The sequence below is a fragment of the Colias croceus genome, chromosome 9, assembly GCF_905220415.1.
Source record: "Colias croceus chromosome 9, ilColCroc2.1".
Taxonomy (NCBI): Eukaryota; Metazoa; Arthropoda; class Insecta; order Lepidoptera; family Pieridae; genus Colias; species Colias croceus.
In genome coordinates, this window is record NC_059545.1 from 7,876,379 (window position 1) to 7,891,804 (window position 15,426).

At 33.8% G+C, this 15,426-nt stretch overlaps 1 protein-coding gene across 1 annotated transcript in view; it reads right to left on the reverse strand.

The window, feature by feature from the left end:
* The window catches only part of LOC123694171 (CYFIP-related Rac1 interactor A), a 37,998-nt gene that overhangs the window by 17,193 nt on the left and 5,379 nt on the right, over positions 1 to 15,426 (reverse strand). The window contains exon 2 of the mRNA XM_045639512.1: positions 5,342 to 5,473. Coding sequence (XP_045495468.1) covers positions 5,342 to 5,473 — 132 coding nt within the window. The remainder of the gene's footprint in view (positions 1 to 5,341; positions 5,474 to 15,426) is intronic.

Genomic DNA, 15,426 nt, shown 5'->3' on the forward strand with positions numbered 1-15,426 from the left:
CTCATATGAAACAACATTCAGTACAATGCCTACATACGAAATCCAATAAGAGAAATTTCGCGACAGTCCTGCGCGTGAATCAAAAGATGGAATATCCATTTTTGGAGCGCCGCGGCCGGTTTCAAGCGACGGTGATAGCAGCAATTGCGCGCGACGCGACGGCGACCTTGCCACTCCTATATTATAAACAAACACTATGAATAGGGTTGCCAACTTTTTTTACAAGAAATAAAGTACGTATATTCATTATTCAGGTCTCTCTCTCTCTCTTGTCGGTCCCTCATGTCTGAGGATCGTGGTCAGCATCAGGGTTGCATCTGGAGCGGATGATTTGCCTCCACCGGTCTCTGTCCATGGCGTCTCTTACGACCGTGTAAAAAAAAATATTAAACAGTATTTTAGCAAAACAAACAGTATTTATTGTAGTGTGTGCCCTCTGACTAAATAAAAAAAAATTGTGAGCGTCTAAATGTAACACATTATACTGTCTATATTATGTGTTTGCACTTTTATGCTGAAAACAGTCTTTTGTATAAATACTTTTTATTTGTTAAACAGTAAAAAGTATAATTTAGTGAAAAACAGTAGAATACTGTTTGGCAACCCTAAGTATGAATACACTCGCGAATGCAAATTCGGGGATTTTCTAATTTTGCTAAATTTTTGCGTTTGTAGTAGTGTATGGTCAGCAAATAAAAAAAAACAACATTTTATTTTTAGTTTTTATTATATATACAGGGTTACTTGTAAAACACCAGCAACCTCGCAGGACAAGATACCTTACATCATAAGTAACAACATTAATAATTGTTCTACGACTTTTGATATTTTGTTAGATTTTATTTTCATAAAAAAATAAATGTTCATTTCATTTTCCGTTTGAATATTATAAACTCTACGCGCATCACAAAAATTACGTAAACAAGAAGCGAACGGGAGGGGAAAGGGGGCGTCGCGTCGCGGTTGTCCTTTCGATGATGAGTAGAACATAGACTTACAAACGTTAGGAGAGTACAATAAAAGCTTAAAAAATCATTTAAAAATAATTTATTTCGTTATGCCAACAGCCAAAAGTCGTAGAACAAATGTTACTTATGATGTTAGCTATCTTGTCCTGCGAGGTTGCCGGTGTTTTACAAATAACCCTGTATATGGGATTTTAAATTAAACTATATGTGTTTCTCCTCTGAAAAAGATGAAACTTTATTTTAATATTTGCACATTTAACATACGTATAACTTTTACATTAACAATTAACAATATAAAGTTACAACACTTACACACAAATTAAACACTTCAACAAATATTATAACAAATAATAACAACAATCAACAAATACAAAATTTAACAATTACGTAATAATTATAACTTTTGAATGAAATGTGTGCTTTATGTTCTAACGGTACCAAGCGACTCACGGACTGCACGTGGTACCTGCGGACAGCGTAAACTGGTTTATTCTGGTTTTGTGCGTGTTTCCACTTTCAACTATCAAGTGACGATTTATTTATTTGTTTTGTTTCGTAATTATTACGGTCAAATATTAATAACGAAACAAATTATTATGGACACGATATTTTATTGTTTCACGGTAGTCGTTTTGTCGTTTGCTCAAGAACGTGAAATTGAATGATAATTATTTTTTTTTTTATAAAGTCAAAACCATTTTCTTTCAAATAAAAACTTGTTTTTATTGAAAACAAAAATCAGAGTGTTGCTAGGAATAAGTATAAAATTAAATAGTAATGTAAGGATATCGAAACATTTTTGTATAGGCCTGAACGTTATAGTGGAAACGCGCTCTAAGATCTGAGTAATATACACACCACTAGATATGCAAATATTTCTCCAAGCTAATTTACCTTGTACTAATATTATACTAATATTGTACTAATATTGTAAATGTGAAAGTAACTCTCAATCACGCCTACTGAACCAATTTGCATAAAATTTGGTATAGAGATATTTTGATACCCGAGAAAGGACATAGGATAGGTTTTATCCCGGAAATCCCACGGGAACGGGAATTATGCGGGTTTTTCTTTGACTGCGCGGGCGATGCCGCGGGCGGAAAGCTAGTATATAATAAATATAATATAAAGTATAAACACAACAATTTAACATTCATTCAAATCATACAAACAAACAGACATAAACAAACAGACAGAATTTTTTACGGATTCGTGCTCTATACTGTTTCCTTAATATCGTTTTTTTGAATATATTACATACGTATACACTTTTTTTACTGTTTTATTATATACGTATAGATTATCATCAATAGTTATAAATAAAAATTAAAAAATAATAATAAATTATCATATTACATAATTTGCCATGATTTCAACTTCACTGTATACCTACTAACTACCGAAAATGCGCGTTGAACGCGCGAAGAATATTGTGTTTAATTTAGCGTCCGATGAACTTTACGTAAGTACGGTGAGCCGTGTATGATGGAAGAATGATTGCGCGCGGCATGGCGCGCTAGGGCGGGGCCCATAACTTTAGAAATTCTCTGACTTTATGCCCACTCTTAACAGACTTATGCGTGAGAATAGCTACTCCACCATAACCATCTATTCTATCGGAACGAAAAATGTTATAATCTGTTATTCTCAAATCAGACTCACGCATAAGCCATGTCTCGCTTAACACAGCAACATGAATTTTTTCATGATTAAGTAAAGATTCCAAACTAATGAGCTTAGGGCGTAAACTTTGGCAATTCCATTGTATAATATTAATAATGCTTACTCGATCGTCATCATCCATTCTTTTTTAATGACTCAAATAGATCTTCAATTGAAAAACTACTCACTACCTTAGATATAATCCACTGCGTGCACATTGTAACTATATGATAAATTTTCTCCTCAAGTGATTGTTTACTAAATGCGACATTACACAACTTGGCCAAGAGGCGAAAAAAACTTAATCCTTCCACCAGTTCCTTTCTACCTTCCTCACTTAGTCTTGAAGGCTGTGGCTGTTGTTGTCTTTGGGGTGTGTGGTCTTGGATATCCATTTGTGCCGAAGATATATCCTCCATCGAGGGAAATGGCGTACCCCGTCCAGACATAGCATTTTTCTGTCTCCTTTGCTTCCGGCGGATACCAATATTACTCGATGCAGCTGGCTGGGGGGTAACAAACAGATGAGACATTAGATGTTCATTTTTTTCACCCACAACATCTTGATTCTCCATAGTGTCAGGTAAAATAAGGGGGGTATGTTCCGGTAATTCTACACGTATTGGGCTAGGAGGCACGTAAATAGTAAGCGCTTTTTTATAGGTACAGTTAAACTCTGACATTATCTCGCGTAGTCTCCTTTCTTTTTTAAACACCGGGCAAATTTTTTGTAGTGCCATGTGGTTACCAGAACAGTTAACACAACAGAATGATGTAACTGTACAGTTTTCGTGGTTTTTAGCACACTTGGGGCAAACAACTTTCTTAGAAGGGCACACCAAACGCCTATGGCCAAACTTCCAACATCGAGAGCACTGCGTGACAGGAAAAACATAAGGATCCACATTGATACGTAAGCCATAAATGGATACATGACTGGGAAGAGCTGACCCTTTAAAACACAGTCGGATAGCTTCGCATTTCTCCCAAGAACTCACACCCTTGTCATTAAAATTTCTCTGATTTAATCTCTTTACGGAAATTAATTCGATGTTGCTTGATATATTACGCAATAATTCCTCCTCAGAAACATCCAATTCAATATTTTTAATTACTCCATATGACATCCCCACCTCAGATGACCTTTGACATTTCCATCCCAAATCTTCAAAAGCCTTGCACTCGACAAAACGCTTTGCAAATCTCTCCTCCTCGAATGTAATGCTCATTTTATATTGTAATAAATATTTAATACGACATATACCGCCAATCTTATTTTCGCTGAATAAACGAGCTAATGTGAACTGTTTAGGTAACACAGAACTGCTTGTGACAATTACTTCAATTTTTTCCTCCATCTCGTTTATACTGCCTGCACGCACAACTTTACGCTTTCTAGAAACAATATTCCAATCCTCCTCCGACGAATTCTCCTCCCGTATCCTCGACCTCTTCCTATTCACATCCTCTGTTCCCATATCTAATACATCACCGCTTTCAATAATCCGTTCGTCCGATCCGCTTACATTAATCTCCGCAATATCAACTCCACCAACTTCGCCCGTATTGTCTAAGTCATACGGCTCGTTTTCCATAGTGCGCTGACTCGACCCGGCCGCGGGTCGAGCCGTGCAATGATAAGATAAGATAAGGTACGAAGATAAGACAAAGCTAGTACAAACACAACCAATCGAAAGGAATGCGTATGCACAACAACGAGAGGATAGTTGAGGTAAACGTTAATTCAAGAAGAGGGTAGTTGGATATTTTATAAACCCGGGATAATATTACGCTGATATATTTTTTAAATTTAAGCAGATGTTGATAGTAAAAAGCCCATAAAACTTCTTCTAGAACTAGGTTATCTCGTGTACGAAATGTTGACATATCCGTCCAGTAGTTCCAGATAGAACGCATACAAACATACTATTCAGTGGTCCGACTCGTTAAATATATGTACGAGTTAGTGCAATACAGTAATTGCATAATTATCACGACACCTTAGCGGGATGACGTCAGAAAAACAAAATGACTATGAGAAAGAAGTTCTTAGTGTTTTTCTGATTCAGTAACAGGTAACAAAAACAAAAAAATTAATCGTAGGTAGGTTCGACTTGCCCTCCTGACCGAATCTTAGTCGCAGGCCGCGGCGGCTAATCTAGTCTGAGACGAGCTGTTAGGTACTCCTCAGAAATTATGCACGAACTTTTTTAACAATACCTTTTCTAGACCCGTTACACACGTTGTATATAATCCATTACAAACTAAACAATGATTACACCCATCCTGTACCTTGGAATTTGTATCTACAAGGCACAAAAGAGAAGATGTCCGTTTTCCAGAATGCGTCCTATTACATAAGGAACATTCCCGAGTACTTGAAATAACTGCTTTGTACCAGAGGTTAGACGTAAACAAGTTTAAAGTGTATTTCTTCTTAATAAAATATTTCCTTGATAAGAACCGAAGTAAATACATTTTGAACAATATTTTCAACTTGCTTGCTGAAATTATGCATTTTTCCTAAATTCCGTCAATTATTATTGTAACTGTTTTATACTACATTTTTGCAGCAGTGACTCAAGAATATTTAAACGATGTACTAATTAACAATAAAACATTTCATTGATTTGTCACCATTATTCCAAAACTGCCTATTTTGGTTCTGTATGACTCAATGTATACCGAAAGGACTATATTCACAGTACCTTATGTTCGTCGAATTTGAGCACGAATTCCAGTATTTCCGCAAACTGTTTCACCAGGGCTTGCTGCTGCTCCAAATGCTGTGTTGGACTCATACCACCGCCGACGAGTGACCCCAGTAGTCTTGGTACAACCTACAAAAAAAAAAAACATTATTAAAAGAGAGTCTTACAAAAAAGATGAAGTATTTACAGCGAAGAATCTTTACTATCCACATTAATTAATAAGGCTAAACGATCAAGTACCTACCTACATGTAAATATTATTTTGCATATGATGCTAAATGACTATGCATTAACAATTAGTCATTATATCAAAGTAGGACACAGTCAAAAACATGCGTTTGAATTCAATAGTAGCTTCTCACCATGGTAACTGGGTAAAAATAACCTGATTATATCTGGTTGAAGCTATTTTTACGTACAAAATACGGCAAATACAATAAAATAAATATAACTGTATTTGGCAATACAAAATTAACAAAGCTGAATTCAAGTCAATTGTGATTAATTGCTTGCATATAAATCATCGAAACATTCGTGTATTTGCAGTACCTATGCTGTATGTATATGATGCTTAGTTTTCAGAATTCAACTGAAAAATGACCGATTGTAGGGTCGTACTCTAAAAATGACTATTGGTAAGTAGGTACACCTCTTATAAGAATTCGAAATAATACTAATTTCTGGTATTACAAACGTGAAGAATTGAAATAAGCAAAGTAAAGAAGAGCTTGGATATTTAAAGCCAAATTATTATTGATTGATTAATTGTCATGATTTAGGAATAAATATTCATAAGATTTGTGTAGTACACGTATAAAAGAGAAACCCAATAATGGGCATCAAGTACCTATGGAACAATTTGTGGTATTCAACAAAATTATGTTTAATTGCTTGAGATGTAATGATCTAAGAATGAATATTTGAAAGAGTTAAGACCTATTACATGCAATTTAGGATCATGAAAGCTGAGCTGCGTATACTATAACAATGAGAGTTAAGACTAAACGAAGGTCGAATTGCTTTTCAGGCATACCATTTACGTATTTATTATTACGATGAAAATAATATGTATTTGAAAATATATAGGAGCAAGAAAAAGGGAAGGAAATTAGTGGTACCTTAAATGATATTTTGCCAAATAACAAATTTTTCAGATTTGGTTGAAAATATATTTCAGTTAATAAAGCCCGTTTTGTGCTTGTATGCTTACGGTTGTATTATTTGTTACATAAAACCACAATTAACGGGATGATAATTTTCATCAAACGGGCTAAACGTTTCAATAAATGCATTATGTGTAACTGGCGCGAAGCCAAGTTATTGATGAAAAAAATTCGCGCCATATTGCTGATTTGCTGATCACCATGCGTATAAAGTGTGCTGAAGGTGTATTGCATATACTCTGTACACGTAAAGCTGTAACATCGAAGGACCTAATGATCAAATTACACATAAAAAATACATTTACTATAAAGTATAAACAAAAAAGTTATTATATGAAACACCAACGTTCTTTACTTACAATAACAGAAGACAGTGACTACGTGAAATAAACACAATTTGTTTTAGGAGTAATGCCAATGACACAAATGTACACTGTAATAAGTTGGTTAAAACAAAAGTAGGAACTTTACAAAGAGGTCTTTGCTTGGACATTTTCACGTTAACTTAGAACAACTTCTTGAAGGCTTGCGAACTTATTGCCTTGGTAATAAAAGTTTTACGTATACCTCAAGGACCTTTACCAGTCATAACTAATATGTCCCCAGTCACAAAGCACGTAAGTCATAATTGTTACTCAATAATTGTAAGACGGAAGTTTAGCGTCATATAACCACTTGCTAAATGGAGAAGGAAACGTGACGTGCCGCGATAGCTACCGATTCCCTAGATCCGCATGCAGTTGAACGACCGTGCAAATGGGAACGGTTTGAATAAAATATTAGTTTCTAGTAAACCCGGTCAAACGTGAACCATCTGTTGTTTTGTTTTCCATAACAGTTCCTTTATGCTTTGTCGGCATCGCCCTCTACTCTACATAGTTTAAAATTGCATGTAAACTTAATTGGTCCCCTTGTGGATCTATCTAGCTAGGGGGTCTTTCTTATAATTTACTATGGCTAGCGTGAACTTTGATATTTCGTAAACACGCAAACAGTTATCACATTTTGCAAGTGTTGATTATAAATTATTGTTTTTTTAGTTTATATCAAAAAATCTTCTAGGTTTAATAGCATTCAGCTTCCTCATTATTTACAGTCAAAGCAATTTAAGTAATTAGAAATATAGGTTAAGATGATTTTGGTTCGTTGCCAGCGTTTGACTTAAAAGCTGCAATATCCAATTTTGGCCAAATTTGCGTCATGCTAAATGATAAAAGCTATCATCGCAATTATTAAACGTTCATTTTAAAGGCAGGTATGAGGTAAGTAAGAGAAATGCATAATAACGGAGCAGTCAATATTAGCTGCTCTTTATTATTAAATCAATCTATACATACAGCGAATTCATTGAACCAATAGAAAATGATATGTCAATATAACAATTGAACTCGATTGTAAATCGTCAGAATATCAGGAAGTAGTTACAGCAGTTGATTAAACTCGATGGCTGCGAGAGTGCACGTTAGCAACCATATTGTCTTGGTCTAATTCATATCCTAGCTGAGTTAGCAATGCAAATGATGCCCAAATACGCCCACCTATTGGGGATTGGTACATTCCTCAATAGTAATAATGTTGCATAGGTTGATACTTGATAGTATAGTTAATTTATTGATGCTCGTATAATTTATTGGCGCCTCTATCTAAATGTGAATAAATATGAGTAGAAATTATTATTTTTATATTGCGCTCACATTTAATGTAAAACAATCTGCAAGTAAAACTTATCAGAATAATGTTATTGTTTGCGGTTTATTTTTAAACTAAATAATTAAATATTATTCCCACTAGCAATTTCACGATACGTTGTCTTGAATGTAGTCCCCAAAAACGATAGTGCCTTTGTCTAAAGCAATTACATCACCACTAAAAATAGCAGAAAGTCCTTTGTCCTGTTCTCATTAAAATTCAATTCTTTTATGGACAAAAGGATAAAAATGAAAAGTCAGGGCTTTCAGCTGGGATTTAATTACGATGATATCATACTTAAAGAGGTCAGTAAAATAACCTTTTGTTGTTATTTAAAGAATTCAATGACATAACACGACAAATGTATGACTGGTTTGGTAAAATTAAAAGTATTATAAGAATCAAATGCAAATTATGCTTTTGTATTACTACTTATATTTGCATACTATTGTTTTCTCATATTTTGCAGTAAAGAATTAAAATAAAATAAAATAAATAAAATCAACATTATAAAGTCGATTGTACCTACTGTAACAGTAACTTATCCAATTAGTACCTACAGGCTACAGCCCTATAAAGTTTACAGGGTGGATTTTCAATTTGAATTCTGATTTGAATATTATTTGTTTTGTTCAATAGTGCAACGCTAGGAATATTACTTCTAGTAATCATAGTTAATATGTTTGTACAGTAAGATAATACCCAAACAGGAAATCATTAAAATATTTTATTACGTAAGTATGTATCTTACAAAAGCTTGACCGATATTTGTTCACTGCGATATTTTGAAAACAATGTTGTTATTTCCTTCACGACATTCCCTACTAACAAATTTATATTTTAAATGCATTTTTACTTGAGACTTGCGTGTTTGTGGACATAATTCTATCTGATAAGAATTATCATTACCTACCTACATGAGATCTTCAAAAATAAAACTTTTTGTACTGTGAACGGAGAAATTGTATTGTCTACCTACAGTACTCGGATATTACTTATCGCAAAGATTATTGGGTAAGTAATTATTATCTAAAGTCTACTATTCATACGATAAAATACAATGTCTCTTTCGATTGCCATAGTCGATAAACTAATTCGTTCTATCGTCCATCATATTTCCTAACATTGACCCTCTATTTCAGATACTGTCATTTTGTTTGTATATTTACATGATCCAGTGACACCATGAGACTGAATTAATTGCGGTGAATCACGCATATACTTAGGTGAGTCACGTGGTATTCAGATTCCGTACGGCTCGTGGTCGGATCGCTATGTTAGGGTTTACATTTATTATATAAGTAAAGATTTCTAGTAAATTTAAGGATTAATTAATAATTACACTAAATGGAATACCAGACAAATTCTGGGACTTGGAAGTTATCGCTTATGATAGACTAGCTGTGCTTCGCGGTTTTACACGCAGCGCTCCGCTCCTGTTGGTCTTAGCGAGATCATATTATACAGCCTATAGCCGGCCTCGATAAATGGGCTTTCTAACACCGAAAGAATTTTTCAAATCGGATCAGTAGTTCCCGAGATTAGTGCGTTCAAACAAACAAACAAACTCTTCAGCTATATAATTGTATTAGTATAGATTTAGATGCCGAATCACTAATGGCTGTAACAACGGTATCATTTATAAATAATTTTATCATTAGACAAGGAAAGTGGATAGTATGGAAGTCTATTTGGTACCAAATCGGGGAAGAAAGTTTGTTATCTTTATGCGTTTAGAATCCATAAAGGTCGCTACTTTTTACCTTTTCGTTTAGGGATAAGCACTATGCTTAGTTGTAAGCACTTTTTCGTGGACGAAAATGAACTTTGGAGGAAATTTTACACAAACGTCTTCTCAAAAGAAATATTGAAAGTTGAATTTCTTGCGTTTGGTGCGTTACTTTAACGTTAATTCAAGACCACATTGAACGTAAAATGCAACAAAAGAATTTATTTATAACTTTAAGGCGTTGGAAAAAGCATACCATTAATCGAACAAAGACACACCTAACTACTATACTTCACTAATCGACAGTCAACTACTACAATAGAAGTTCCCAACAGAAAGTTCATTGAATCACAAATACAATAGCCAAGTGTGACCTCAGACAATATCAATCTTCTGCGTACGAAGGTCTAGACTTCAGACTCAGTCTAGATGCAAATGAATACAATAAAAAATCTTATTAATATTCAGGTGGTAGCCCTATTTCCTCACAGGATGAGGCAGGATTCGTTTCACACTTGTGGTGACGTAATAATCCATACATGGTACTTCACATACATGGACACGTGTTCTGTAATTATATCTATGATCATGTTGTATAATTTATATGGAAGAATTAATGTTTCATGGGGGCGCTCCTAAAATCATGTTACAATTGTAGTGTGGCGTACAATTTGTCAGCATTGAATATCTACAAAAGCTACATCATCAAATGATATCAAAATAAGCATGATTGTTTAATATTTCATACCAAAATATTACTTACTTAAATGTAGTTATTATAGTTTTTCACTGTTTACTTCAACCGAACAAGAATATGGTTCATTATTTCCTCCTTTGCACTGCGATTGTCCTAAATTCGTTCGATGTGTCTTCAGTTCAAAGTGCAATAAGCAAAGCCATCGTTCTAACTGTTATAAGTATCCTTATTTATGAGTGTCCTTATATTATTCCTTACATAGTCTACACCTACATAGCGACAATGGTGCAAGGATCACGCAATGCGGCGATATCGTTGCGATTCGCTAAATTTCGTGTGAAAGTTCCACTGCAGTCCACACTGCGGTCCTTATGTTATGTTATCCTTACGATGTAATATTAAATCCCACCAAAAACATAAATGTAAAAATTGGAGCCGAGTTCAATCGTTGACTTAATTTGCCAAAAAAAGAAATGAGATCTAAATGTGTGCCAAGTTCTGCAGACAGTCAAGAAATTTATTTACAAAGATGTATTAAGTTCTTAGGTTGACTGAAAACTCAATTGTTTTATTTTCCCTTAGAGAACAATGTTTATTCCAAAATATAACTTTTTTAATTTGAATAATATAATTATTTTCACAAAGCAAACAACTAATGACCTATTGAACCCCATAATTTGATGAGGCTAGTTTTTAGAACCTCACAAAATATAAACAGTGTGTTAAACTATATTATTTTTAACTGTATGAGCAATAAAGGCAATATTTTTATTACAATTTTCTTTTATTTTACGTTTAATAACAGTTTTGAATAAAGAAATCATGCAATCGAAGTAATCCGCCCTAGCGATACTAGCGCGAGTGAGTGTGATGTCAGAGGCGCTTCGAATCTACAGATGTTTCGTCCTAAAATATGTAAACTTCAATAATCTATATCTCAGTCATTTATTGATGGATTTCAAAATTTTTTTCGGCCACTGATTAGTTTTGATCTATTTTTTAAGACTAGTAAGGTGAATATACTATTTTCTTTTTTTTTTAACTTTTCCATTTTTCCATACAAACAAAATTTATGTCATTGAAAAAAAAATTAAATACAAATAAATTGAGTATTTTCTGATTTTTTCCTTTGTACACTCACTATTACCTAGTTGATTACAAAATTTGAACTTTCTAGGTCATCTGGAAGTAGGTTAGGTTTTGTATATGTCTATAAGTCAGTCAGTCTTAAAAATTGCGATTTTTGGATATTAATATCTACGCAACTGTTTAATCTGTATTTATGAAATTTAAAGTTTCTTGTTTATCTTGAGGTCCTCTTGATATGTACCAAATTTGGTTTATATAACTTAAATAGTTTTCGAGTTATAAGGGGGTGAAAAGTGGCTCGAAATGGTTCGTGTAAATATACACACGGCTGCTGCTCGCCAGTTCTCTTCGCTTGAACTCGGCTTGACACGCTGCCGCGTGTCTAGAACCTGTTTTATTTTTTGCTTTGAAATATATTTAAATACATATATGTACTACTAAAAGTTTAAGCAGATTTTTGTAGTAATAGCACAGAATACTTTACATGTAAGTAGCTAATCTTAATCTTTCTTAATAGTTATATATAAATCTCGTGTCACAATGTTTGTCCTCAATGGACTCCTAAACCACTTAACCGATTATAATAAAATTTGCACACCATGTGCAGTTCGATCCAACTTGAGAGATAGGATAGTTTTAATCTCAAATCGTTTTAGAGAAAGCGGGCGAAGCCGCGGGCGGTAAGCTAGTTGTTATAGATAGTTACCGAATATTTCTAACTCACAAAAAGTTATTGTTCTTAGTACTTAAATAAAATCAAACTGTGCTAACGTAACGGCACCGGTTTCCGACTAGCCTCCTCTATCCGACCATTTTGATTTTTATTTGATAAAACGTTTAAAATACGCGTGACACTCGTGAAACTGAAGGCTTTCGATTCAATCACTTATCGTACGTAATCTGTCCAAAATTGGGTTTCAAATTTTAACCGACATTTCGTCAATCCAAGAAAAGCTAGGCGAGGGTGTAGTTTGTATTGAATTGAATGCGAAAAAAACATAAAACGGTGAAAATAAACATTTGGATTTTTACGCTAAATACTCTGGTAAGTTTGTGGTTAATTTACTTTGAACGTTTTATTGGTGTTTTAAATTATTAATTTTAAAATATACATGCAAAGATAGCGTGTTTTTATAGGTTTTTTTTGACCAATAATTATGGACGGAATGAGGAGCTTTTCAAAATAACAACATTCCGAAATCCGACCGAATCGGTCGGTAAACGGAATTTCGCACTTTGTAAAAGAAGGTAATTATCTATTATGCATGTTGTTTTGTGGAGGTTTCGTATTAAGTTATTTATTCTAAACGCTATGCTTATATACTACACCTGTATGCGACCAATGCTAACTTTAATGGATTATTTACGTTTTAACTGACACTCTTTTTTGATTTTTTCGTTATTCATTTACAAAGACCGGTCTGGTTTAAAACCCCTATATTTTACGTTTATGACACATAATTGCATAACTACGAAATTGTGAGATCTTTATAAGTGTACATATGAAATAGAAATGAACTAAAAATGAATATCAATTTCGGTTTAGAGGCTTTATTACGCAAATTTAGGTTTGGTCGGAATCTAGGTGCGATATATTTCCCTGTTTCCGTCCAACTCACAACTGGGTTGCTTTTGCTTGCGCTGTGCTTGAGTGAAATTGCATGCGTTTATTTCAGGTCATCATCATGAGTGATAAAAAAGAGGCTGAAGTATTCTCATTAGCTGAAATAATACTTTTGGTGAAATGGATTTTAGAATTGGGCAAAGTAGTCAATGGGACATTCTAATTTAGTGTGGATGACCAGTGAGGCATATTATGAGTTTGAGTTTGAGTAAATGTAATTTTAAACTACTACAGTCTAACATAGAGTTAGTTTTTGTTATTATAATAAATGCTCAAATATTATTTAAAACTAGCGGTTCGCCCCGGCTTCGCCCGTGGTACATATTTAAAATATCTCTCCATAAGAACCATTCTCGTAAACTCTACTTCAAGTAATATAATAAAAAAAAGAATTATCGAAATCGGTCCACGCGTGATGCAGTGAAAAGACGAAACGGGTTTTTACGAATTTCCATTGTATTTCTATTATCATAAAGTTGATTTTAGTAGAAAATATTTGACTGGTCGGAATCTAGCTACTCAGTGGTCGGAAACACGTGTATTTGTACTCAGTCGGTCGGAAAATGGTGCTTTCAGTTAATTTCCAGTCGTGACAGTTAAAATCCAAATTTAGGTAATAAAAAGCCATTATGAAATACAATTATGTGCATATTTTAAAATATAAGTTCGTAATCTTTCATAATATCATTTTTTCTTATGACCTCTAGAGTATTTAATTTATCTTTTAAAGGATTCATTTAGCCGTATCAATCAGTGGTCGGTATTCGGTGCCATTACGTTATATCATCTCTATTTAAATGAACAGAAACAAAATACCTACAAAAACACAATCTATTCAATATACAAATGGGTACAGATTTGTTGATATAGCATACAACAGCTGCCAATTAATATAGATGAACAGTAATGTGCAGTCAGCGTAAAAATTAACAGTGCAAGCGCTGTAAAAACTATTGCAGTCACCATCCCTATATAATTAAATCGACATGCTTTGAGCGCTCGTTTATTCTAACAAACACGTTCCAGGAATTGTTGCTATAAGCTAGAAAACCAATCAATCTAAGAGTACTTGCAATTCTGCAAAACGAGGATTTCCAAATTCCTTGGACACTTGAAACGTAAGCTTCCAATATCGTAAGGAGTTCCCAAATATTGGTATTTGGTACAGAAGCGATTGAAATCATATTACACGATTTCGCATAGTTATTCGTTCTCGATATTTAATTATTCGTAACAAATTCAGTACACTGTAGTTTGTACAAATCTAAATAGTAAAATCAGCAGTACATGCTCGGTATTTTGAAACGATTACAATGATGGATTGCTTCATCTCATCTCTTTGTAATGCGAAAAGCTATAAACAAAGACTTTTTATAACCGTTTCGTTTAGGCTGAAAAATAAAATGTGCATTACCTTTGTTACGTGTATGCGTTTGAATGAAACGTGAAATATTGTATACAAAGGAAGTACGAGGGAAACATCGAAAGAGTTTGTAAATGTTTATGACCAGAAATATATAATAATGAACAAAATCGGTCAAAATTAATAAGTAATATTATTTTAAGCTATACAAAAACCAACTTAAACGATTACCAAGTCAATTATAATTTTATAGTAGTGTAGGTTAAGTAGTTAGTTAAGTCTTAAACTTGAAGTTATCGAATGACTCCAGAAAAACGTAATAGTTACTGACGACAAGTTTTAAGCGACTCAACCCTAAACGATTCTCTTCTTCTCTCTAACTTAAAAGATCCGCATTAAGTAGAGACTGCATATTGTTATTTAAATTGGTAGAGAACGCGCATTTCTTTTCAATTTGATTATCTTTCGCTCCAGCTACATCTGTAATACCCATTAATTGAATTAACACCACTTGCCGCCCAATTGCGAGATTTGAGCAATAAATAAAGCCAGATGTTGGCGGCAAGCATGCGGTTACTGCGGTCGTCATTTTTATTTATAGTCTATATTTATAATCTTATTAACAACTATCTTCGTGACCTACTTTAGAGGTGGAGTGCTATATACTCTAAGATATATCATATAGTCTTGACCGGACTGAGCCTATTCCCGTTGTCTGGAAAGCGTAT